Source organism: Pseudorasbora parva, chromosome 3 (assembly GCF_024679245.1).
Source record: "Pseudorasbora parva isolate DD20220531a chromosome 3, ASM2467924v1, whole genome shotgun sequence".
NCBI classification, from domain to species: Eukaryota; Metazoa; Chordata; class Actinopteri; order Cypriniformes; family Gobionidae; genus Pseudorasbora; species Pseudorasbora parva.
The window spans coordinates 43538856-43566420 of NC_090174.1; the positions used below are offsets into that span (position 1 = coordinate 43538856).

The window sequence follows — 27565 nt, forward strand, 5'->3', positions numbered from 1 at the left end:
CTGTTGGTATAGGTAACAGTCATTTACGATAAAAAATGGTATAGGTATAGGTAACAGTCATTTACGATAAAAATGGTATAGGTATAGGTAACAGTCATTTGGCGTTAAAAAAGATTCTACATAATGGTTGCCCCAGAACTGTTAAAAAAAACTTTAAAATAGTTCACCATTAAAGCTCACTGCAAACCCTAACGCTCAAAATAATTAATTGGTTGGAGTAGAGCCAACTCAAATTAAACAAATTAATAGTAACTTTCTTTTTCTTTTGAGTTCACAAAACTGACAAATCTTAAGTAATCTGAATTGTTTAATTGTTTTAAGATTTATGTATTTGGATGGATTTCTATTTGCCAGCATGCTTTGCCATGACACCCAAAGAGAGTAAATGCTAAATTTAAAGTGATAAATAAAGAATAATGTTAAATTGGAGATTAAGCAGTTTTTAATGTTTTGATATATTCTAGAATAGTTTCTGTTATGTTTTTGTAAGGGGTGGAGGGGTACCACGAGTGGACCATGAGATTAGTTTGAAGCTGAACAGATATAAAGCATATAAAATGTTCTATATTGTTGTACTCATTTAGCAAGTGCTATGTTATGCTAATGTTGTCAAAGCAATTAGCAAGTATTTATTAAATTAGCTGGTAAAGCTAGTTTGCATACAGTCTAAACCACTTTACAGACAATGCAATTTCCCTCCATGTGGCTCTTACCTACTTAAAATTACACTTATGTAAGAATGCTGTTCATCGACTTATCAGCAGCTTATAAATACATTAAAATAGCTGGACCTTGGAAAATTGGCATCCCTCTGTTATTGGATACTGGACTTTTTAACTGGAAGACCTCAGTCAGTCTGTGTCAGCAACAACACCTCGAGCACCACCACACTGAGCACAGGTTCCCCATGAGGCTGTGTGCTCAGCCCACTGCTCTTCAAACTGCTGACTCACGACTGCACTGCCAAGTTCAGCTCCAACCACATCATCAAGTTCGCTGATGACAAAACAGTGTGGCTCATCAGCAACAATGATGAAACGCACTACAGAGAGGAAGTGGCACAGCTGGCGGTATGGTGTGGCACTAATAACCTGTCCCTCAATGTGGGAAAGACAAAAGAGGTTGTGATGGACTTCAGGAGAAACTCCGTTAATCACCCCCCACTGACCATCGACAGCTCTAAAGTGGAGGGAGTCAGCAGCACTTGGAGGTGCACATCGCACAGGATCTCACCTGGACCACCAACATCACGTCACTCTCCAAGAAGCCACAACAGGGCCTACACTTTCTCCGCCGGCTGAAAAGAGCATATCTCCTTCCACCCATCCTCACCATCTTCTGTAGGGGAACTATTGAGAGCCTGCTGAGCAGCTGCATCACTGTATGGGAACTTTAGTGCAGCAGACCGCAAGACCCTCCAGTGGACTGTGAACACGGCTGCAAAGATCATCTGTGCCCCTCTCCCCTCTATCCTGGACATTTTCAATACAATGATGCTCCAGCAAAGCCACCATTGTGAAGGATCCCACCCGTGCCTCCCACTGTCTCTTCTAGCTCCTACCATCAGGAAGACGACACAGGAGCATCAAAGCTCGCTCCGCCCTCCCTGAACTCAAATCACCCTGCCCCCTTCTGTAAACACCAAAAACCCTACGTCCTGAAACATGTCATGTCCCCCTAAACACTCCCCAACCATATCACACGAAAAACAAAACCAGTTTGTACAATTCTGAGAGTGCTACACACACAAGTGAGTGAGCCTGTGTTGTGTATAAACAACCTGGTTCACTATCTTTGTGGGGACTCTCCATAGACGTAATGGTTTTTATACCGTACAAACCATATTTTCTATCCCCCTACACTGCCCCTGTCCCTAAACCTACCATCACAGAAAACAATCTGCATTTTTACTTTACTCCAAAAAACTCATCCTGTATGATTTATAAGCCTTTTGAAAATGGGGACCGCTGGCTTGTTCTCACAATGTAGGTGATCTCAGGTTTTACTATCCTTATGGGGACATTTGGTCCCTACAATGTAATATAAACAAGGGAACACACACACACACACACACACACACACACACACACACACACACACACACACACACACACACACACACACACACACACACACACACACACACACACACACACACACACACACACACACACACACACACACACACACACACACAAACACAGTACTCTCTCTCTCTCTCTCTCTCTCTCTCTCTCTCTCTCTCTCTCTCTCTCTCTCTCTCTCTCTCTCTCTCTCTCTCTCTCTCTCTCTCTCTCTCTCTCTCTCTCTCTCTCTCTCTCTCTCTCTCTCTCTCTCTCTCTCTCTCTCTCTCTCTCTCTCTCGCACTAAAAATCATCTTGCACTGTTCCCAAGCCAGCTTCTTGCCTTACAATGTTTCTCTTTGCCCATGTAGCTACAGTGTTAATGTGAAAGCATTTGTTTATTTTTATGTATAGGTAAATATGTCTATATTGTAATGTCTGAAGAATGACAAGGGAGGCTAGCTCTGTTTCCAAACTTTGAATCAGAACGAAGATGAACACACAAGCGCACCCATCGAACTATTCCGCATTTGTTTCCACCCCCCTGAGTCTGAACCCGAACTCCCTTTAACCCTATCTGAAAAACAAAACAGAAATATCACAACTATAAAGAGTCTGTGCGCTACAATATAGTATATTTATAGTCAGACTCTCTCGGGTTAGTTGTGTATAGGTTTATACTGTATGAACGGCATTTCGTTCTACTGTACGTCACCACAGCGGAATGACAACAGAGCTCGACTTGACTTGACTCGACTCGACTTGATTTATCTAACTAAACAAAGATTACATGGGGTGTGTACTGGAACCTGATGAGATTTTAAGAATCATTATGAATTATGCTGTTTGAGTTGTTTAATAATGTGTAGTTATGAAAGGGCCTTGGTCTTAGCAGAATTTAAAGCACATGACATCAGAGACGTCTCATCCCCACCCCATGTCCCAGGGCAACAGAGGGAGTGATAGACATGTGACTAATGCCAAACCAAAACCATTTCTTGTTCCAGTTTCTTGACCAAAATATATTGGCCTAGGTTACATCTGATGGATAAAGAAGACAATTCAGAGTAGCCTACACAATAGTCTGTTATAAGCAAAAGGAACAATATCTACATACTTGTGTTATGCACAGCTTGGCAGAGTCGTATGGGATAAACATCTTGACATCCATTGGACCCTCATCTTTAGGATGTCTTACGTTTGCACTCATAGAAGGCACATTGGGTGCTGTGATTTGAAAATGCATTGCAAATGAAATAACTTATATCAGCACTTTATTATGCCCACTCTCCACTGGTAGAACCTACCTTTGCCATTTGCCTTTGGATCACTGTGTCGGTCTGGTCTGATCCATTGCCTAAATGTGTTCCATTTGAGTCTACTTTTCCTCAGCCATGAGAACTCACCTGCACCTTCAAATATTAACATGCAGTTACTGCGACACTTCACTCAACGGATTCGGTCGGGCAGTCTTGAGATTTTTTTTAAATTTTTATTAAGCTTTGATAAGCACTTCTAGATGTGGGATCAATGACAGATTTTGATGTATGCCAAACAATAAGGATGCAGTAAATGTTAAAAAGTTAATTAGCTAGACAGGTCATCTGGACATTCGTCATACAGTCACACACTGAGACACATCTTAATGAACAATACCATTCAAGTATACAAATGTATTAAATCTTTAATTTATACATTTTTATCATTTTAACAATTATTCAATTTATACATTTTAGTTACAGTTTAACAAATTTATTAAGTTGAGTTTTTCTTGATTTATTCCTTTATTTAAAGTGACATTTTTAATTTAAATTAACATGTTTAATTAATATGCAATTAAGCAAGAGCTGAGCACAAAGCCATTACTGTATGTTCTTTATTAAATAAACAATTCAATAATTATTTATCATAATTTTCCACTGAACAGACCTTTTAATCAATTACTTAAACATGCTGTACACATATTATCCGTATATATATTTATCCCTGGTCTTAAGTAGCACACGTAAATACAGAGCTTACTTTCACTTATTTTTTATGCAAGTAGTTTCTTCATCTAACATTTTCAGCGGCATAAACATCATGATGAAACGCTTGTTCCAGATGTGCTCGCTTAAAAGACAAAAAAGAAAAAACGATGGTTGAATGTTCTTTTTAATGTTTTAAAATTAGGTTAGATGAAGTTATTTTAGTCAGGTACTGAGATTATAACATTGTTAGAATTAATTAGATGTTAGTTTTGAGTGTTCAAATTATTCAAATATTAGATTCTGGGTGGTTACAAGGACATTCAGCTCACCTCTATCTTTACTCTGGTCTAGGAGTGTATTATGGATGTTACACGGTCTACGCCATTGAACCTCTTCTCTCAGATCAGGCACACTGCCTGGAAGTTCCTCTGATAACATGGGATGAGAAAGTACCACTCGGGTGGAGACCACTGAATCATCCTGATATCGAGAAAGGTCAGTGGTCTCCCACGCACCTAGAGATAGTTAAAGAAACACTGAGACATGTTCTTCAACAAAGTAATACTATTTAGTCATTTAAAAGAGTGCTGTTGGTATAAGAAAAGCCAGCAGGTTGTAGTTTTGGAAATTAATCCTCTCATGCAATAATATTCAGTATAGTTTTCTTCTAAAATCACTTAATTAACAGTACATTGATACAGACTGATGAGTAGTTTATGAAAACCCTTTATTGTAAAAAAAACATAAAACACTCAAGTCTGATTACACAAGGCTCAAATGATATATTTAGATGAACGGAAGCAGTAGGCACTTGTGTGCATGAGATATTTACTTACGTTGTTTTGCTGCTGGGGCAACAGTGTGGTTACGTAACTTCCTGCCCATAAAGTTCAAAGACATGGACACATTTTCTGCTCCAGAATTGACATACATGATGCCAGAGTGTTTGTATATCTCGATCTGTTTGTTTGGAAATGTTACAAAGCACCCATCACATTGATACATTGAAACACTGTTTGCAAGTTACACTCAGAGGTGACTGTACCAGCCGGCTTCCTTCACACACACAAACATGCGAACTGAATGCAACTATAACGATAGCTTTTTCAAAACATATTCCAAGAACTATTTTATGTTTCCTATTCATTTGAATTTTCAGTATCCCCCAGTGCATCTTTGATGTTGAAAATTGTAAACATTCATAGCATTTTACTACACCAATGGTTATGCAAGGGTGTGAACAGCCTCTTCATTTTAATGAAAGTACAGGTTATAACAAAAGCTACCTCTGGTTATAACAGACAGACTTGCATTTTGTTGAATCAGAGAGATAAACATTAACATAATCAGTGAAACCATCATTATCCACTTCACAAATAAGAAATGATTTCATCGTTAAATCAGAAGGATTACCTGGATTCAAGATGACACTTGACTGCAGTTATGCTGTAGGAAGTCCTCACTGGCAAACATGATAGAGAAAAACTGGAAAGATGCTTGTTTTTTGTGAGGAACCAAACTCTCAACACTTGTTAAATATTAACCTCAGTGGATGAGGTTTCAGGTGGGATTAGTTTGCTTCAATGGCGGACACAAACTGCATCAGGTTTCCAATGTGTGAGATAGAGATTGTAACTAGATCTACACTGGTCTATCTCTCTGGGACAGTGCTAATGAAAAACCTGCATTGTGGTCATCTGTCAGTTTTGTGAATTACTGTCCTCCATTAATAATGGATTAAATATTTTTCTTATGAATTGTGAATCATTGGACAATATGTTCTTCTGTCTTAATGCATCTGCACTGTATGTGTGTGTTTGTATACAGTATATATATATATATATATATATATATATATATATATATATATATATATATATATATATATATATATAATAGTATATATAATATATGAAATGTGGCAAAAGGTTGCAAAGTTCAATGTGTATATAGACAGTGCCTTGCAAAAGTATTTGGCCCCCTTGAACTTTGCGACCCTTTGCCATATTTCAGGCTTCAAACATAAATATATAAAACTAAAAATCGTTTGTGAAGAATCAACAACAAGTGGGACACAATCATGAAGTAGAACGAAATTCATTGGATATTTCAAACTTTTTTAACAAATACAAAAACTGAAAAATTTGGGGTGCAAAATTATTTGGCCCCTTTACTTTCAGTGCAGCAAACTCTCTCCAGAAGTTCAGTGAGGATCTCTGAATGATCCAGTTTTGACCTAAATGACTAATAATGATAAATAAAATCCACCTGTGTGTAATCAAGTCTCCGTATAAATGCACCTGCACTGTGATAATCTCAGAGGTCCGCAGAGCGCAGAGAGCATCAGGAACAAACCAGGCAGGTCCGAGATACTGTTGTGGAGAAGTTTAAAGCCGGATTTGGATACAAAAAGATTTCCCAAGCTTTAAACATCTCAAGGAGCACTGTGGAAGCGATAATATTGAAATGGAAGGAGTATCAGACCACTGCAAATCTACCAAGACCTGGCCATCCCTCTAAACTTTCAGCTCATACAAGGAAAAGACTGATCAGAGATGAAGCCAAGAGGCCCATGATCACTCTGGATGAACTGCAGAGATCTACAGCTGAGGTGGGAGACTCTGTCCATAGGACAACAATCAGTCGTATACTGCACAAATCTGGCCTTTATGGAAGAGCGGCAAGAAGAAAGCCATTTCTTAAAGATATCCATAAAAAGTGTTGTTTAAAGTTTGCCACAAGTCACCTGGGAGACACACCAAACATGTGGAAGAAGGTGCTCTGGTCAGATGAAACCAAAATTGAACTTTTTGGCAACAATGCAAAATGTTATGTTTGTCGTAAAAGCACCAGCTCATCACCCTGAACACACCATCCTCACTGTTAAACATGGTGGAGACAGCATCATGGTTTGGGCCTGCGTTTCTTCAGCAGGGACAGGGAAAATGGTGAAAATTGATGGGAAGATGGATGGAGCCAAATACAGGACCATTCTGGAAGAAAACCTGATGGAGTCTGGAAAAGACCTGAGACTGGAACAGAGATTTGTCTTTCAACAAGACAATGATCCAAAACATAAAGCAAAATCTATAATGGAATGGTTCAAAAATAAACATATCCAGGTGTTAAAATGGCCAAGTCAAAGTCCAGACCTGAATCCAATCGAGAATCTGTGGAAAGAACTGAAAACTGCTGTTTTTAAACGCTCTCCATCCAACCTCACTGAACTCCAGCTGTTCTGGAAGGAGGAATGGACAAAAATTTCAGTCTCTCGATGTGCAAAACTGATAGAGACAAACCCCAAGCGACTTAAAGCTGTAATCGCAGCAAAAGGTGGCGCTACAAAGTATTAACTTAAGGGGGTTAATTTTGCACGCCCAATTTTTCCGTTTTTGATTTGTTAAAAAAGTTTGAAATATCCAGTAAATTTCGTTCCCCTTCATGATTGAGTCCCACTTGATGTTGATTCTTCACAAAAAATTACAATTTTATATCTTTATGTTTGCACCAATGGAAGAAGGTTGCCTGGTCTGATGAATCACATTTTCTTTTACGTCAAGTGGATGGCTGGGTGCGTCGTATACCTGGGGAACATATGGCACCAGGATGCAGCAAAAGGGGCACCAACACAATATGAGGAAGGTGGTCATAATGTTATGCCTCTTTAACAGAGGCCAGCTAGCAGTCACTGTGCAAGTAAAACCTCACGCCTCTGTCCTCAAGAGATGCTCTAGCGACTAACGCTAGAGGTTGTAGCCTTTAGCCTCCTTGTTAGAACGTCCAACTCTCATGTCAGCAGATCCGGGTTTGAGTCCCGCTTGGATGTCGCCATTTACTTGTTTTTTTGTAGCGTTTTCCCATTATTTTTTGGTTAAACATTTTATACAGTGTGTATGCAGTCATCTGTCCTATTTGAAAGCAAAGGTACAGTATAGATAATCTTCTCTCTGTTAAATGTTACAGGGATTTAATATGCTTACTCAGTGGAGTGAGAGAGAGAAAAAAGAACTGTCAAGAGCTGTCAAATGAGTTACACTTGTTGGAACAAACCCTGTTGATCTCACTAAGTTGCGTAAGTGTTGAAAATCATGCTCCAGTACATAAGGAGAACGCAAATCAACATCACCCGGTTGTGCTAGCGGATGTTAGGCAGCAATGTTTGAACATGACAAATTCCATATAGCTCCATGTACAGTAGAGGCCAAAAGTTTGGACATATTACTATTTGTAATGTTTTTGAAAGAAGTTTCTTCTGCTCATCAAGCCTGCATTTATTTGATCAAAAATACAGAAAATATGTAATATTGTGATATATTAATACAATTTAAAATAATTGGTTTTCAATTTATTATACTTTAAATGATCATTTATTTCTGTGATGCAAAGCTGAATTTTCAGTATCATTCCTCCAGTCTTCAGTGCCACATGACCCTTCAGAAATCATTCTAATATGATGATTCATTTTCAAAGTTGAAAACAGTTCTGCTGCTTAATACTTTTTCATAACCTTTGATACTTTTTTATAATACTTTGATGAATAAAAAGTAAAATAAAATAAAAATAAAAAATAAAAAAAAGCAAATGTTTTAAAAATAGAAATCTTTTGTAACAACAATCTACACTACTGGTCAGTAATTTGGGGTCAGTCATTTTTTTTCTTTCTTTTTTTGAAATAAATCAATAATTTTATTCAGCAAGGATGTGTTAAATTGATAAAAATGGATAGTAAAGGAGATTTAAATTATTTGAAAATATGTTTTTATTTTGAATAAATGCAGTTCTTCTGAACTTTTAATTCATCAAATATATTAGGCAGCAAAACTGTTTCCAACACTCGTGATAGACTGGATGTCACACGTGACACTGAAGACTGGAGTAACAATCCTGAAAATTCAGCTTTGCATTACAGAAATAAATGATAATTTAAAGAATAATAAATTAAAAATCAAATACTTTAAATTGTAATAATTTATCACAATATTAAAACAAATATTTTTCTGTATTTTTGATCATAAATACAGGCTTGATGAGCAGAAGAAACTTCTTTCAAAAACATTACAAATAGTAATGTGTCCAAACTTTTGGCCTGTACATATCAAAAGAGTTTACAAGACTAGAGGTTTAGAAGAAGTAAAAGGTGTGAGGAAATACAGAAAAAAATGTAAAAGGCAGAGAAAATGTCACAATCTGTTTGGACAGTGTTAGGTCAGTCCTGTTCAGAAATTTATGTTTCGACAGGTCTGCATTCACAAAATAGCAAATAGTGGCTGTACCTTTCCAACAGTCAACGTTTTTTTCCTACGAATGTGAATAGATAAGATGCCTCATTATGATTAGTTGGTTGGTGTGTATGGAGGAATGCAGGAGAACTAGAACCTCAAAAGCATTGCTCGTCTCTGTTTATTCTCCAGTGCCCTTATCTCACAAATTCAGTTAACTAGTTGTTTAAGTTGATCATATTGTGTTATCATAGCCACTGAAGCATTGTTAAAAACAACATGTGTGCAACACAGTAAGTAAATGCAATAAAAAGCTTCACATAAATTGCTTCCAAGAATTGCACAAACTGCCTCCATCTTGCATGACTGATGGTGTGTAGCCAGATTATTCTCATTGCATACTTTTCGCAACAGCATTTCTAGTTGTCCTCCTCCTGAAAAAACAAATACATTCCTGAGCGAAAGGTTTTTATGGAGGCCTAAACCTACAGAAAATAAAAATAAAAACATTCAATAATTAGAAAACAAATAAATAAAGGGCTTAATAAAACAATTTTTCTATTACTTTTTTCTTACCTTATTGTACTGAGTGAAATTCCTTAACCACCACCTTCTCACTGCCAGCAGACAAGACTGCTGGTCTATCAGGTTTTTTAGTTGCTCTAAAAGGAGGTTGAAAAGCTGACATCATTTTTTTATTGCTTAGGCCTACTTGTGCGTGCAGAAAGTGCTACTTCTGGTTTTACACATAGTTGCACTATTTTTAAATAACCTGACCTATGTGATAAAATGCGAATTGTGTACTAATTAAAAGTATGATAACATCAAAGTCCTACTGTACGTAAAATGATTTGTTCTCTGAAATTAATTTAGTGAAAATAAATTCACCAGGCATGCCTTGAATTTGCTGGGCTCTCTCCCAACAACAACAACAATGACCCTAATGTCAGGCTCAAGGGTTGCATTAAGTAAGAAGACAATGCCTGGGTATTTTTTATAACTCATTTTGACTACCATGACAGTGGAAAACAACAGGTAGCCTAGTACAAAATGCCTGCTGGGTTGCTTAAATAATTTCAGTGAACAAATCATTATGAAGTGAGCTGGCCTATATATGATCATTAAAAATCGTTTGTCGTTGTACACCCATACAAAAAAATAAGTATACCTACATTTTTTGGGTTAGTTCACCCAAAAAATCTGTCCTTAATTTACTAACCCTCAAGTTGTTCCAAACATGCATTTCTTTTTTCTGCTGAACACAAAAGAAGATATTTTGAAGAATGTCACATTCTCCAAAATATCTTCTTTTTTTGTTTTGTTTTTGCTTTCACATCGTAATTAACGTAATTACCAGATTCCAAATTTTCTGAACTGACTTGTACCATGCGACTGCTGTTCCAGGCCTGAAGGTTCATTTTTAGGCGTTGATAGTGTTGCCTTAGCCTAGAAATCTAGACGCACCCTAGAGGCAGCAAATTTAATCTGCCTAGCAGATTGTGTCTAGCAACTCTGAACACCCTTCTGAGCTGTATTCCCCTAACTCTTGCCGGGCCAATCACATACCCTGCGTCCCAATTCGCATACTAAATAGTATTCGAAAATAGGATTAGTATGTCCCAAATCGTAGTATGTTAAAAAGAGTATTCCAAAGATTCCCGGATGGTTTACTATTTCCGGTCCGAATTCGAAGTATGGATCGATGGGCACTCTAACGGCTGATATTGCCCACAACCCATTGCGAGTTGGACGAGGATTCGATTAGAACTACAAACGCGGATAAAAAGCGTTTAAAAACTACAAACATGACGGATGTGCGAGTCAGAAGGTTAAGTAGAGAAGTTAAGATAAAGGGGTTTGAGTGACCAACTATCAGTATTTAACCTGACAAAAATATATTTATTCAGTGTTGTACACATTATTTCACCTGCAGCAGCATTGTGAACTTGAGGACACATGAGGAGAGTCTCTGACCCACAAAGACCCACACATGGCAGATCAACGAGCGGCTACATTTCTCTCCGATACGTTAGGAGTTTAAACTGAATGTGGAGGATCTGAACTGTGACGAATCTAACGATGATTGACAGCGCAGATAAACGGTGACGGGATGCACGTAAAGTCTGGAATACTACTACTTCGCATACTACTTCGCCATCTTTAATGGACTCTGTCGCTTAAGTTCTAAGCGACAGAGTCCGTTAAAGATGGCGAAGTAGTATGTCCCGAAGCTTGCATACTTTTCTGCAACACATTCAAAAGTATATACCTTTTCTTCACAAAAAGAGTACATATTTTTAGGACATAGTATAAGTAGGCGAACTGGGACGCAGCAGTAGTGTATAGAGTCGGTGGGCGGGGCCATAATGACGACGACCGAGTTGCGTTTGCGTGCTTCTAGTAAACACAGAAACTGGCGAACAGCGGTCTTTCGAATCAGCTTTGACCGCGACTCTGGAAGACTTGGAGTTAAGCTTTTCTCTGAGAAAAGAACAAAGAACGGCACTGAAGTCATTCTTAAAAAGGGAAGATGTGTTCGGGGTTTTGCTGACCGGATACCGCGAATGTTTCATCTATCAACAAGCTCTGTTTCACCTTCGTTGCTCTGGTTGGTGTAGCGCTCTCCTATCGCGTGCAGAGGGAGTTTGAAAGACAACCGTTTATCCCGCCCCTCGGATTGAGCCCAGTGAGTCAATGGTGAGTTTCCAGACCGAAACATCTTGATGTGGGTCTGGCTTGTCAGGCTAAGTGTTGCCGTAGAAACGCATAGTTCCCACAGCTCATAATAGAACGTCAGGTATTGTCATCTTGAAATTACGGTGAATACGGTAATCCCTATCTCCCATGACAAGACTCATCTCCCATGACGAGACTCAAGCTGTGTCTCATTTTGTTATATTTCAAAGGCTGCGTCCTCCGGAGGACACATCCTGTGTAGGATGCAGTATATGGTGTCCTCAATCAGAATTAAACGAGACATCCTTTGTAGGCAGGGGCGTGGGACTGGGGGGATAAAGGGTACTGAGTAACCAGGGCCCGAGGCAGGGGGGGGGCCTTAGAAGTCAGTTTTCTATACATACACATACATGGTACGGGGGCCCAGCAAGATGGTTTGTACCCAGGGCCCAAAATTTGGTGCTACGCCCCTGTTTGTAGGACACACAGGCAGGAAGTATCACGTTGCTATGCCAACAAGTTCAGCCTCTCACGCCAGTTTATATGAATGAAAATTATTTATAACTTAAAAATGACTATGAAATGTTTCTTGTCTTGACAGCAATGTACTGTTCTAAACGTTTTAACTAAATGCACTTAACAGTTGTAATCCTGTTTACCACAACTGTTTGAGGTAATATAGAGCTTAAAAAAAAAAAAAAAAAAAAAAAGCTTGAACTACTTAATTTAAACACCACACCTACGCTCGGATGTATATCTGGCGGTGGTGCCGTTTTTTGATATAATATTAAAAAAAATATGACGGTTAACGGAGACGCAAAGAACTGTGGGTTAGCCTATCTCCCAGCCGTGAAGGATACACCTCGTGCACACTCCGAATTCCCGTGAAAGAAGGACACATTCGAAGGTCGCATTTGGAGAGTCTTAATTATGCCTTATTACTCACTTTTTTGAAATGAGACGGCCTTATGACGTATGCAGCCTTCGAATGCGACCTCCGGAGGACGCAGCCTTCTGAAATGAGACAGCTTCAGTCCATCCATGTTAAATGAAACAGATTTTTAACTGGTACTGAGACATATCATTGTATTTAATATAAAACGGAGTTTCCCTACTATTCTTTATGTGCACTATTTTTATGAGGAATAAATTAATAAATGCACCTTTAAAAAAAAAACATGCACCCAAATATTTCCATTTTATGTTCAGAACTGGGTGTAGACTAAAACGGGAAGGAGGGAAGGAGGAAAGTAGACTTGCCGAACCAACGCCCAACTAGCGCAAGAGTTAAGCTGATGTTGCTAGGTGTGGTTCTGTGAGTATAAATACAGCTGAAACTTTCTGTCATACTCGCTTGCTGTATTCGTTCTTGGTAAGTGAGGAACTGGGATTTTCTTTATTTCTTAAACGTCGTCTTTTCCTCTCTCTTAAATATATAGGCTAACAGTTGCATATTCATGACAGCGTTGTTTGTGTTTACTGAAAAATAAAATGCAAATGAGAAAATATTCTAATGAAAATTATGCAACAAAGTTATTCAACGCAGTTGCTTAGAATAGTTATAAACAACTAAAATTCCACATCCTGATTTTGCGAACTGTTTTGTCGTCTTCAATATTTTTATGTAAATGACTTGACAGTGTTTAATGTTCTGTTTTATTGGTGAATGTACTTCCTATGAGATTAAAACAGCTATAAAACGTATAGACCTATATAATATATGATTAATTCTTTAAATGTAAATGTATTTCATTTAAGGATTCAGCTTTTGATATATGTATTTTAACATATGTCAACATGTAGGCTAGGTTTGACTGTTCAGTTCCAGTTGTCAACATGTCCTTCGTCAGTGCTTTTCTCGAGCAGCTCTCCTATCAGGGCATGCAAGACAACACAGCACAGGACATCACAGTAAGTTTTCTTTAACTTTCTGGAAAATTTGAGCAGCTCCAGACTGAATGAGTCAGCGATAGGAATGTACTCCACTCCCCATTCTAGTCACAGCCATCCTGTTAAAGGGCAAGAGCTACAATGTTTCTGCTTTCCTTTCTAAAATTTGCTTCTTGAATTTTTACATTGGTCTGTTATTAGTTAGTTTGTTAATTATATGTAGGCTAAGGATTTTATTAAGTGTCTCTCATTTCTTTAGGAGGGGCAAGGGACAATTAAGGCCTTTGCTCAGTTTAATGCAGCTGCAGATGCAGGTGTCCTGGACAAAGCTATCAAGGCAAAGGGTTAGTATATGTTAAAAAACGTGTGTGTCTGTGCATTGTGCATCTATTTGCTCTTTTGACACAAATGTTTGTTCACAGGTGTGGATGAGGTCACAATCATCAATACACTGGTCCACAGGAGCAATGCCCAGCGCCAGCAAATCAAGGCTGCTTACCAGCAAGCCACCGGCAAGGTATTACATTTAGTGGACCTGAAATGAACACATTCTTACTCTCTGGATCCTCCTTCACCTACATCCCCTGTCTTTTCTGTGCAGCCTCTAGATGTAGCCCTGAAAGCTGCCCTTAAAGGTGAGCTGGAAGATGTGGTTCTGGGCCTGTTGATGCCTCCTGCTCAGTATGATGCCTTTCTGCTCAAGAATGCTATGAAGGTAAAATTGATTCTGAATTGTAGATATAGATAAACTTCACATTTTTACCCTGTATATGGTGAATATTTTAAATGGACAGTCCCTGGACTTGTATGTCTTCTCAATTTTAAAACCCCACACACACAAGATTTGACATGGGTTGTATAACTAAGTATTTTTCTCTCTAGGGTTTGGGCACAGATGAAGAGACACTTATTGAGATTCTGGCCTCTAGGACCAATAAAGAGATCCGAGAGCTTAAACAAGTTTTCAAACAAGGTAACAATGCTAATTATCAGGTAGTTAGCTTTTAAATATGTTTATGGAAGGGTTGTCCGATCTTGCCCTACAAGCCAACGTCCTGCTGAGTTTGGCCCCAACCTGCTTCAACACACCTTTCCGGAAGTTTCTAGTTACCCTGAAGATCTTGCTTAGCTGGTTGGTTCAGGTGTGTTTGATTGGAGCTAAAAAGTGCAAGATAGTGGCCCTCCAGGAGCAGGATTGGACACCCCCGGTTTATGTCATCTGAGTAGAGTATATCCGTAAATTAATGTATGGCTTACATTTTATAGATTATAAAAAGGAACTAGAGGCGGAGATCAAGTCTGAGACAAGTGGAGACTTCAGGAATGCCCTGCTTGCTCTCTGCAAGGTTGGTTTTTCTTACATGGATGATCCGCCTACATTTTCTAGTAGTGTTTCTCAATTCTGCCCCTCCCAGTACTGTCTGACTTATCGAAAACCTCTGTTCTGCACCTCGATTCACTTGTAGAGTGTTTTGTGACATGAATTGACCCGTTAATAAACTTTCTTTTTATTTGAATACACAGGCTGCCAGAAGTGAAGACAGGGTTGTGCAAGAAGACCTTGCTGACAAAGATGCCAGGGTAATTAAGTATGTATTGTGACTATGTGGTGGATCGTTGTATGTGCATTTCACTTGACCTCTCATTCTGCCTGTAGGCCTTGTATGAGGCAGGAGAGAAAAGAAAAGGCACGGACTGTGCTGTGTTCATTGACATCCTCACCTCACGTAATGCTCCTCACTTGAGGAAAGGTATGGTTGACTTCCCTGTTTTCAAAATAAGAACAATGGTCTTCTAAATCCACTTGACACATAGTAATGTCATATTTTGTCTTTATATTTAGTTTTTCAGCTCTACTCCAAGTACAGCAAAGTGGATGTTGCAAAAGCCATTGATCTGGAGTTGAAGGGTGATATTGAGAGCTGCTTGATTGCTGTTGGTGAGACACTGAAACCTTCATGACTGTCTATAGCGTTGCATACTGCATTTTACAATTGTATGACATGCAATAATTCAATGCAAAAAAAAAATCCATGTTTTTTTATGACACTGTGACTTATCTTTTCAACAGTGAAATGTGCTGGAAACAAACCTGGATTCTTTGCTGAGAAACTAAATCTAGCAATGAAGGCAAGTGTAACTCAATATATTGATACATTTATATCACTAGAGTCATACATTTAAAATTACAACTTTTCTAAATGTGTTGGAAACCATCAGTGTGGCTTTTTTGTGTTTCACAGGGCTCTGGTTACAAAGGCAAGATCTTGACCAGAATATTGGTGAGCCGCTCTGAGACTGACTTGGCCAAAATCAAGCAAGAGTATCAGAATAAGTTTGGCAAGAGTCTCTACCAGGACATCCAGGTAAATAAATCTTAGCAAATTTTTTATATTGATCTAAGTATCTTTATTATGTACAGTCATTATACTATTCAATACATAAACACAAAATAGTGAGTGTTATATTGTGATCCTGTTCTTTAAAGATGCAATTTTTAAAGATTGTGTGTTTTGTTTGTTTTAGGATGACACCAAAGGAGACTATGAGACGATACTGCTAGCCTTGTGTGGCAATTAAGTGGTGTCAACAATGACTGTATACAAATGAAACCCAGCTATCAATACATTAATTATACACCCCATATAAACAACTGTACTGGACTGAAACAGTTTTTTTTTTTTTTTCAATGAATAAAAACTTGTTTTAATATAATTGTGTGTGTGTGTGTGTGTGTTGCAACACTTCAAATGTGATATCAGGGTCATTCTTCAATTGGGGTGGCAAATGAGAGGCAGAAATTGTAAAATTTCTTTGTTTTCTTTTAATAAAATGTATTGCCATGCATTTAAAATTAGTTTAATATGCTATATCCCTTAAAATCGACAATTTAGATTTTTAAATAATTTTAATCAAACACTGGTGAAACAACCACTTATATGGTGTCACCATTATTTGAAGTTAAATTTTGGTTTGTTCTAAAATGAGCAGGGCTTAGTGGTCAACTATTTTAAGGGGAACAATTAAGTTCCAATATAAGTTTTGCTGGTTGGAACCAGGGATGGAAACAATTTGTAAAAAAAAAAAAAAAAAAAAAAATTGACTTCAGTTGTATATTAATTTAGAGCCTAGTGAACAACATAAATCTTTAAGGTTATTTTAAAGGTGGCAATCTGGGGAATCCCAATTGGTGCCTCAAGAATCTTTTTAATGTGCAGTCTGTCATAAAAGCAAAGAGACAACTAAATATATTTACAGAGTAAGAAATGTACATATGTTTTTTTTCTTCAAGTAAATATGCCTGACTTAAAAACCATTTGATTCAAGTAAAAACTCACTTATTTCTTTTAGATGTGTAGGCCTATGCCTTCTTATTTATCAAGGCAATAGCTACATTCTTTAAAAATGAATTACATGTTCTTTGCAACAGTTTTTACCCGCAGCAAAGAAAACTTTTACCACAAGACTGAGGATGACAAAAAGACTGATTCAGAAACATGTTTGTATGGAACAGTGGGAGTGGTGGGAAATGGATAAACACGGACTAATAGAAAGGGTGTAATATCTTTAAAATCCTTACTTCATGGGCTTGGGAGAAAGTTCAGTACAGTACATAATGTCATAGATGTCAGCACAAGCCAAGTCTTGCTGTGATTACTGCCCTACGCTGCACTACCGGGTGGCGCTGTTGATGTATTGCCTGTGAAACAAGGGCTCTGTCGAGGCCCATATGTTGATTGGTCGAATGAGTGCCTTACGTCACGCGCTCCCCCGGAAGTAACGAGGATTGGAAAATAGAGGTTATGCAGCATCGAACACGGCGGGTGAAAGAGACGTTTACCTGTAAATACTGTAAGGTATTTGCTGTACTTACATTTTGTAATTTGTAAATTGATATGTATAATCTCGGTTGTTCGTATTAGTCCTAATTGAAAGTTTCCTTCAAGTAGAGCAAATGCGGACAGTGATGTTTAAGACTGAATGACTGTTTATGACTGTAACGTTAACTGAATCGTTCTTATGCTCAAAGATTTAATGTTATTGTAAAGCAGTTTGCAGAATATTTTCAAAAAATATCTAATGATGACACTTGCACATGTTCTATCATTTATATCAATGTGTTATATGTCAGTGTCATTAATGAGTGACATGTGCAATGAATGAATTAACCACTCAGCACTCCTTGCAATGCTGCTTCTTGTTTTTAAATAGAAAAATGCATTTAGCCAATATGTTAGCGTGACAAGTCCATGTTAGATAATATTTGTGTTATTACAGAGTGCAGCCATGAGCTGAGGCTCCCCAAACTAGCCTTTCTCAATGATGAACGACAAGCTGGTGTTCCTGGGTCTCCTTTACTTCATCCAGGGCATTCCTTATGGCCTGCAGTCATCCCTTCTCCCAGTGTACCTGCGTGGTGCCGGTCACTCCCTCACCCGGATCAGCCTCACCAAAATCCTCTACTTCCCCTGGGTGCTCAAGGTACTTTGGGCCCCTCTGGTGGACCGGACAGGCACCAAGCGCTGCTGGTTGGTGGGCACGGTGGCTGGTCTGGCCCTCACCTGTTTGGTGAGCGCTACTATTTCACCTGATGTTCAGTACATGGTTGTAGCAGGCTCCCTGCTGGCCATGAATGTGTTGGCATCCGTGCAGGACATTGCAGCAGACGGGGCGGCTGTGCGGCTGCTCAGGGGGCAGGGGGAGGTTGGTCTGGGGAACACTGTGCAGGTGGTGGGGTATAAAGCTGGGTCTGTGTTTGCTGGAGGGGGTCTCCTGGCAGTGATTGATGTTGCAGGCTGGGGCTGGATGTTCATTCTGCTGGCCTGTGTGTACGGTGGTGTTGCTCTGTTCGTGTGGGGCGCCCCTGTGTTGGATGGAGAGTCAGCACGAGGACAGGGAGAAGGACGGAGAGGGCCAAAAGATGTGATGCAGCCCTGGAAGGTATGGAGGAAGCTCTTGTCTGTGCCAGGAACACCATGGACGATGTTCTACGTCCTCACTTACAAGCTAGGTAAGATATTTGTCATATTTCAACATCCTCAACATTTAAATTTTCCTTTAATTTGTTGACTATGTTGACATACACCAATTGTTTTGTAATTAGTTGTTTACTGAATAAATTATATTCAGGCATTTTAATATGTAAAGGTGAAGTGTGTCGTTTCTACATCACTAGAAAAAACTTTTTTATAATTTATAACTTTGCCCCACTATTCTGACATTCTGTAATTTACTAGTCGTTTTTCTGCTTAACATTTAGAAATTATTTTGGTAAAATCTATTGTTATTTTTTTGTGTATATATATATATATATATATATATATATATGGCTTATAAGGGATCATTTTAATAACATTATTTGTAAACGCTAACTATTATTAATGTTCTGTGATAACTATAGCTATAAGCAATTCCTTAAGTTATTAAGCAGGAAAGTGACTAATTTGTTTCAGGAAGGTGGGACTGAGGGAAAGTTAAAAAAAACAACAACATATTAACATGACTGATCATGACCTTAATACTGAGCATTATATTTAGTTCATGGTGGTGGTCAGTCATGGTAATGTGTTGTTTTGCCTCAAGATGGCGGTATTGCTCTTTTCCATTCTTACTGTCACACACTCTGTGACTTTGAAGCCGCTAAACATCAGGAAACCATACACAGTTGGATCATCCAGTTGTTTGGAATGTCTATACTGAAACTGATATTGCAATCTTTCGTCTAAGTTTAAGCCAGTGTTTAACTACCAGCCTAACTTCTACGTTATGATTTTAATGAGGAATATAGGCATAAATAGCAGCTAATGAATCACTTTCAATGAGCTGAATGTGGTGTTTGGCACCAGAAGGGGATTATATCCAGATTAGAGTCTCTTTGTGTCTGTGGTATTTTCACTGAAAACGGAATTCATGCTTATATGAATGTGTTTTGTTCGTGTTGCTTCATTTGAGTGCAATATTTTTTTTGTCAAATTTGAATAATTTAATCAGAAAACCAGGCTTTGTGTGGCTTGTGTGAGTATATTAGTATGTGTCTCTGAGAGAGAGAGAGAGAGAGAGAGAGAGAGAGAGAGAGAGAGGTGGCACTGTAATCGGATGAGCTCCAGCAGACAAAATCAGACAGGACAAGCGGCAGCCCCCCTCTTAATCCGTTTTATAAGGTTTCTCCCCCTGATCATCATCATAATCATCATTAAACAGCACTTTTGATGACACAAACTACTTTAGTAATGCAATAACATCTTTCATTTACAAGTGTGGTAGCCAAATTGTACCGCAAAACATTATTTTCCTAATCTGTGTTGTCTAATTTTTCAGTAAAAATATATATAAATCTACAAGATACATTTACTTGAAACAAATTAGCATTTAATATTACAATTGGTTTTAGAGAATGTCTTGAACATATCATGACAAATTTATTTTTCGTTTTACATCCCCATAATAGGTAATCTTAGTAATGTTTTTTTTTTTTTAGCAAAAATTTAACAATTTTGTGCAGTTCATGTTTAAAGCAAACTACAACAAAGTCTTATCTTATTATCTGGATTTTTGTGTCAATGATTTTTTAAGATTTGTGCAAATCATTTTTTTTCCTTCTAGAAAACATACTTTTTTGATTTTATGCCTAAAATATACCTAAGCGGGAATCAATAACCACTTTAAAACTATTAACTGTTATTAATGGGGACATACTGAGATAGAAGATAGAAAGTATTTAAATGGTCGTTTGCAGTTTTATTTTTTTATTTTTTTTTATTTGACATGCATTGCTTGTTTCTCAAAAGCTTTATATTATCATATGACACATAGGCACACAGGTTTTCTTAAACTAAAGTTCTTTGTTATATACTTCAAGATTTAATAAGATGTTTATTGGATTGTAGAAGTGTAAGTGTCTTACTAAGTTGTTAAATCAATCACACTTTACGTCGTTGCATGTCATCTAGTGCCTCTATTGCATCACAGGTTGTTACCCAAATGTGTTCAGCCCAAGCGTTGATAAAGGGTGATTGAGGGACAGTGATGGGATGGAGGGGGCTGGGATTGGGCCAGACGTGGAGCTTCCCTGGGAAGAGTCCAGCTGGAGCTGGGAGTGTACTTGTGGGGGGTTAAAGTTGGACTCTGTAAGGGAGTAGAAAACCACTTTTGCTCTGTCTCTCTGTCTTTCACTCTCTTTCTCTAACAATATATACATAACACACTCGTACACGCTTATATGTGTGTACATCGCCTGATGCTGCCCTCCCTCTATCCCGCACAGCAGGGGCCAGGGAAAGGAGGGGCTTGCAGGGGGGGGGTGAAGGGGTGACGTGAGCAGGAGGCAAATATTTTCTAGAGGGAACGCAGAGGACTGCAGGGGGGATGAATTAATGAACACCCACCACATGGTCAACTATGAGAGAGCGAAAGAGACGGTGGTGTGCAGGGGCATCGGGTATGATGAGGAAGCGTGTGAGTGGAGGGTGATGGAGAAAAGACCGAATTCCAAGAAAGAAGATGAGTGAAGTATGTGATGTCTTTTAGTTGACCTAAATTGTTTTCCCATTGTCTGGCCCATTGTTCAACTCGGGTGTGAACATTAAAAAGCATTCTGTTTAGATATGCGAGCTTACATCACACTATGAATAGGATGCATCTCCGTTCCCTATCCATACTACAGTATCTTCACTCACAGTCACATAGCTAACGGTGCAAGTGATAGTTCTCTATGCTTTTGTTTCATCCAAACAATTATGTCATTGTGTCCCATAATGTAAAGGGAATAACCTAGACCTTTACGTATTCTAAACTCAGAGCTCCGTAGAGACTTGGTATGGGGCTTGTTGTTGGTTGAGGAGCATTTACAATGGAGTTGTGTGACCTCCTCAAGTACACACAGATGCAGATACACACGGCACAGTGACCTAAATGAACTGGGAGGGACCCAGGTTCCTCAGGCTGTTCCCATGATGAAGATTCTGGGGACTTTGGATCATAGAGCTGGTTTTAGTCAGCATCTAGTTGAGGTGGCATTTCATTGAAATGCATGCTCATGTTGCTCAAAACCCATATGGCTTTCTATCTTCCGTGGAATACAAAAGGTGAAAACTTGAATATCATGGCTTTTCTTTTCTGTGCAATAAAAATAACTGAGGACTGGAGCTATCAAGTTTTAAAAACTTGTATTTTAAAAAATACACACCTTAAAGTGATTATCACCCAAAAAAACAAAAACAATTCTGTCATCATTTACTCACCTTCAAGTTGTTCCAAACCTGTATGCATTTGAATACAATCTGTTGAATCTGAAAGAAGATATTTTAAAATAGAGGTTACCAAACAGTTGATGGGTTGACAAGCTAGACCCACATGAAGATGTTTGGTCTAGGAACTCCACATTGACAGGGCTCAATCCGAGGGGCGGGATAAATGGTTGTCTTTCAAACTCCCTCTGCACACAATTGGATAGCGCTTCAACCAAGGTGAAGTGGAGCTAGTTGATAGATTAAACTTTGACTGTATCCGGTCAGCAAAACTCCGAACACATCTTCCCTTCTTAAGAATGATTTCAGTGCCATTCTTTTCTCAAAGAAAAGCTTAACTCCAGGTCTTCTAGAGTCGTGGCCAAAGCTGACTCGAAAGACCACTGTTTGCCAGCTTCGAACTCAACAACTCTGCCGTCATTAAGTTAAGCCCGCCTACCAATTCTATGCACAATGGCCCTCATTTATCAAAAGTGCGTACACCAAATTTCCAGCGTACACCTTGCGTACACCCAAACCCACGGTGACTTTGAGATTTATCAATATGGACGTTGGCGTACGGCACGCTCAAATCCTACGCCAGCTCAGGAGGTGGTGTACGCCCGTTTGTGTTAGTGGAAAATGCGCAGAAAAACAATTCCTAACACCACAAAACGCACTGACAAGATATGCTATATTATGACCCACTGTTAAAAACCACAACAACAACATTCAGTGTTTATTTTTGTGCAACATGAACGTCAATGTTTAATTTGTGTGACTTTACCAAAGCGTTTGATTTGTAGGCATATGTATTCCTCCAGTTGCGAGCCTGTGCGCTTTATCTGACGTTTCAGGCCCGCCTGGCCCGGCAGCTGCGCACGGACTGGGACTAAAATAATTCAGACTGACAAAATAATAAAAAAGACGTTCTTCTTTTAAATAATAATAAAATCAATAAAAACGACATTCTTCTTCTAAATAACAAGCGTCATTAAGAATAATAATAATAATTAAAGCTGCAAGCAGCATTTAGCGGGGTTCAAGCCTTTAAGGCCTTTAAAGCACATAGGCATTGAAGACATTAAGTTTTATTTAGCAAGATTTTAAACACTGCAATAATAGATGGAAAAGTCCATTCACAGCCAATATAGGCAATTTACCATAGGAAATGCATGGTTTTTAAAGCTTTTTAACAGTTATAGCGCCACCTATAGTACGATCTCTTTAAAACTTTGCATGCTTCATCAGCATGTCATGCCACATATACCCAACAATTTTCGTGAATTTTTGAGCTTCCTATTTGGGTTAGCGCCAACTAGTGGCCGATTTCTTTCAAAATTCTTACAGACCTCTAGGACCATGAGTCAAACATGTCCACTGAGTTTCGTTCCCATCGACCTCCGTTAACCCCATCTAATAGGTGCTCAAAATTCATTGGCTGATGGCGGCCATGATTTTTGAGATACACCAATGTCCTCATAGACTTATATAGTACCTTGGGCCAAGACACTGCATACCAATTTTCAGGTCAATCGGACTAGCGGTCGTGTGGTTATAGCTATTTCCCTGTTTTTTTCAAATTATAGCGCCACCAATCGTCGCGATTTTTTTATCGAGACCAAAGAATGAGCCCATACACACATGTACCAAGTTTGGTGAAGATATCTCATTTCATTTTTGAGTTATAGTCTTTTTAGTAAAATAGGCTCCGCCCTCAGCGTCCATTTTGATCCCCTTATCTTCCGTGAATCGAAATTTCAACTTTTTCTCAATGAATGTTGATATTCAGACTACAGACAACATTTTGGCACTGGTTTGGTTCCGATCGGTCAAAAAACCAGGGACTAGTTCGTAAAAGTAGGTTTTCAACAAAATTCAAAATGGCGGAAAATTTTTAATGACGGAAATGAAATCGGAGATATACGTTTTGTTCGCCAAGGTCTCAGCTTTCCAATGATATAAGACACTTGAGTGTGGACCAAACGGTTTAGGAGTTATGAGCCATTTTGCGCAATTGATTGCTATAGCGCCACCTATAGGCCAATCTGGCTCATAATTTGATAACCTTTCCTCGATTTTAGTACTACCTATTGACAAAGTTTCAAGTTTCCAGCCCTTACGGTTTGGTCTGCACGATGCGTTTTTCGGCTGAATAATAATAATAATAATAATAATAATAATAATTAAAGCTGCAAGCAGCATTTAAGCGGGGTTCAAGCCTTTAAGGCCTTTTAAGCACATAGGCATTAAAGACACTAAGTTTTATTTAGCAAGGTTTTAAACACTAAAATAATAGATGGAAAAGTCCATTTACAGCCAATATAGGCAATTTACCATAGGAAATGCATGGTTTTTATAGCTTTTTCACAGTTATAGCGCCACCTATAGTCCGATCTCTTTAAAACTTTGCATGCTTCATCAGCATGTTATGCCACATGTACCCAACGATTTTCGTGAAGTTTTGAGTTTCCCCTTAGGATTTATAGGCATTTGAGTATATTTTGCCACGCCTCTTTTTTAAATGGCCCTGTTATAGCCATCCAAATGCAAAAGTTCAACTTTTTTTTGATAGTTATTGATCTAAAGAGTCCAGACAACTGTCCTAGACTTGTTTGGTTCTGATCGGGCAAAAAACCAGGGTCAAGTTTACAAAAGTAGGTTCTTTACATAATTACGAATATTTAATTAACGATTTGATTGACAGCAATGGCCCTAGAGGCAAAGTTGTTCAACATGAGGAGATCTATCATATGATATGCATATTTTGCGGATGTATGCAACACCACGTGATTACAGAGCCATAAACATAATAGGTGCTCAAATTTCATTGGCCTATGGCGGCCATGTTTTTTGAGATACGCCAATGTCCTCATAGACATACATGGTACCTTGGGCCATGACACCGCATACCAATTTTCAAGTCAATCGCACTAGCGGTCGTGTGGTTATAGCCGTTTTTGTGTTTTTTTCCTGTTATAGCGCCACCAAGTGGCCAATTGTCGCGATATTTTTATTGTGACCAAAGACTGAGCCCATACACATGTGTACCAAGTTTGGTGAAGATATCTCATTTCCTTCTTGAGTTATAGCCTTTTTAGTAAAATAGGCTCCGCCCTGAACGTCCATTTTGAAGCCCTTTAGCAGAAATGAATCGAAATTTCAATTTTTTTTAATAACTATTGATAATTTGACACCAGAGAACATTTTGACCTTGGTTTGGTTCCGATCGGTCAAAAAACCAGGGACTAGTTCTCAAAAGTAGATTTTCAACAAAATTCAAAATGGCGGAAAATTTTTCATGACGGAAATAAAATCGGAGATATACGTTTTGTTCGCCAAGGACTCAGCTTTCCAATGATATAAGACACTTGAGTGTGGACCAAACGGTTTAGGAGTTATGAGCCCTTTCTCGCAATTGATTGCTATAGCGCCACCTATAGGCCAATCTGGCTCATAATTTGATAACCTCTCCTCGATTTTTGGACTACCTTCGGGTAAAGTTTCAAGTCTCTAGCCCTTACGGTTTGGTCTGCACGATGCGTTTTATCGGAGAATAATAATAATAATAATAATAATAAAAATCAGTACAATTACAATAGGGTTTCAGCACTTCGTGCTTGAACCCCTAAAAATCAGTACAAATACAATAGGTGTTCAGCACTTCGTGCTTGAACCCCTAATAATAATAATAAGAAGAAGAAGAAGAAGAAGAAGAAGAATCTTACAAATTGTCATGTAATTATTAATGTGAATGAATGGTACTCCACATCACATCATCATCACTATTGTACACCCCAATACATGCGGTGATACGAAATTAAATGCTAATTGTTTCAAAACGTGCTGTAAAATAATGCATTGTGATGGTAATTTATCATCCAAACAGCTATTTAAACTGCTGGGGTGCGCTTCTCAACCCCCACACTATTAACAGTACTCGTAATTTGTGTCCATATTTTGTTTTTGTGGGTGCCTTTATTCCCACTCTTTATACTCTTAAATAAAGCAATTTTGTTTTTTTTTTCCACTTCCCTGGTGATGGTCTCGATGGGCGCGTCTCAATCATCTCACTAGTTCAGTAGTCAGGGCACTGATCAGGGAGTCAGGCCATTGACTTATGTCTTAATCAGTGCCCTGACTAGTGGACTAGTGAGATGATTGAGACGCGCGCCATCTCCACGTCGGAGAAGTTTCGCTTCTTTGCCGTCTTCTGTTTGTCCATGGCGTAAAATGAGGGCGTGCGGGAGGCGGAGACTTGAATATATAGGGGCGTGTTATTCTAATGACGATCGTTTTCAGCCGCGGGATTTATCAAGGGCAAGTATTGCGTACACCTGAATTGCAGAGGTGTGCACAGTTTCATAAATCAGGCGGTGAGAGGAGTGTAAGCATAATCTTACGCCAACATATACACCTGTTTCTACGCAAGATTGATAAATGAGGGCCAATGTGATTGGCCTGACCAGAGTTTGGTTTTTCCAGCTCGTAGGTCTACCGAGAGTTGCTAGACTACAACTCGCGGCAAAATAAATTTACTGCCACTAGGGTGCATCTAGATTTCTAGGTTAGTTGATGGGCACCATCGACTTCCATATGAAAAAAAAAAAATACTATGGAAGTCAATGGTGCCGCACAATTGTTTGGTTGAGCTATCCCTTTAGAAGCAGTCCATCCACTATATTTCAAGTCTTCTGAAGACATGATAGCCTTGTGTGAGGAACAGACAAAAATGTAAAATTATTTACTGAAATTCTTGATATCTGTATTACTGTTTGGGGTGTCATAAGAATAGAGACATCTGGTATATTTTGTCTGTCTCAGTGATTTGTTGCTCTTCTGATCTTATAGCTTAAGTTAACACATTGGATGTGAAGATCTCAGTTAATAATCATACTTTTAATTACTCAAATGATTATAAATCATGCAAGCTTTTGATACTTTATGGTGCTTTTGTGTCCTTTCTGAGACCTAAAGCTCTAGTCCTGTAAGAATATATATATATATATATATATATATATATATATATATATATATATAAGGTTTGAACAGATTTTCTTTTTTTATATAATGCACTGGCAGAAAACTTTTAAAAAGAAGCTTCATATCTTTCATTGGGTTTCAGTCAGTACCATTGTTTGATTTTTGTACAATACTCTTCATATTTGCTGACATAATTGTTCTGTCTCATTCTGAATGTGTGGTCCATTTCTGTCTTCATCTGTTCCCCATTATCTATCTATCGTTGTTAACCGAGGTGAACTGATATAGTGTCTCTCCCCACTCTCTGTCTCTCTCCCCCTTTCTCCTCCCAGTGCCTCCGTTTTTCTGCTGTGTTTTTGTGGATGTCTAATGAAATCCCATGTGAAATGGACAATTGTTGCTCTGAGATTATTTATAGACATAAATAAGCAGCCTTGTTGTTTGTTTTCAATCCCTGCTTGAAAAATAATTAGTTTGAAGCAGCGTAGGATAAAAAAAGCCTGAGACAGTAAGCTATAACGCATGTCCAGACTTCACAT

The 27565-nt window shown here is 38.5% G+C and overlaps 2 protein-coding genes across 8 annotated transcripts in view; both read left to right on the top strand.

Annotated features, from left to right (window-relative positions):
- The first annotated feature begins 13137 nt into the window (after nt 1-13137).
- anxa1a (annexin A1a) lies at nt 13138-16505 on the top strand. Of its 3 annotated transcripts, none has more exons than XM_067440203.1 (13): nt 13138-13243; nt 13737-13839; nt 14078-14162; nt 14241-14335; nt 14420-14533; nt 14701-14791; nt 15085-15164; nt 15343-15399; nt 15476-15569; nt 15662-15757; nt 15890-15948; nt 16062-16184; nt 16345-16505. In XM_067440203.1, exons 1-13 carry the CDS (start codon nt 13224-13226, stop codon nt 16396-16398), a joined length of 1071 nt encoding a protein of 356 aa, XP_067296304.1. In that variant the 5' UTR covers nt 13138-13223; the 3' UTR covers nt 16399-16505. The 3 variants fall into 3 exon arrangements, with proteins under 3 accessions (XP_067296304.1, XP_067296305.1, XP_067296306.1); XM_067440204.1 differs by having other exon boundaries at nt 13166-13300; nt 16345-16504; XM_067440205.1 differs by having other exon boundaries at nt 13188-13300; nt 13732-13839; nt 16345-16504.
- A 1084-nt stretch (nt 16506-17589) lies between these two features.
- mfsd3 (major facilitator superfamily domain containing 3) overlaps nt 17590-27565 on the top strand; it is a 106954-nt gene continuing 96978 nt past the window's right edge. For 4 of the 5 annotated variants that reach the window (XR_010904398.1, XR_010904400.1, XR_010904399.1 and 1 more), the window contains exons 1-2: nt 17590-17675; nt 18097-18829. Coding sequence is in view for 2 of the 5 variants with exons in the window: in XM_067439028.1 (XP_067295129.1) it covers nt 18139-18829 (691 nt within the window). In the remaining 3 variants the exon portion in view is untranslated. The remainder of the gene's footprint in view (nt 17676-18096; nt 18830-27565) is intronic. The other variant, XM_067439029.1, reaches the window with a different exon arrangement.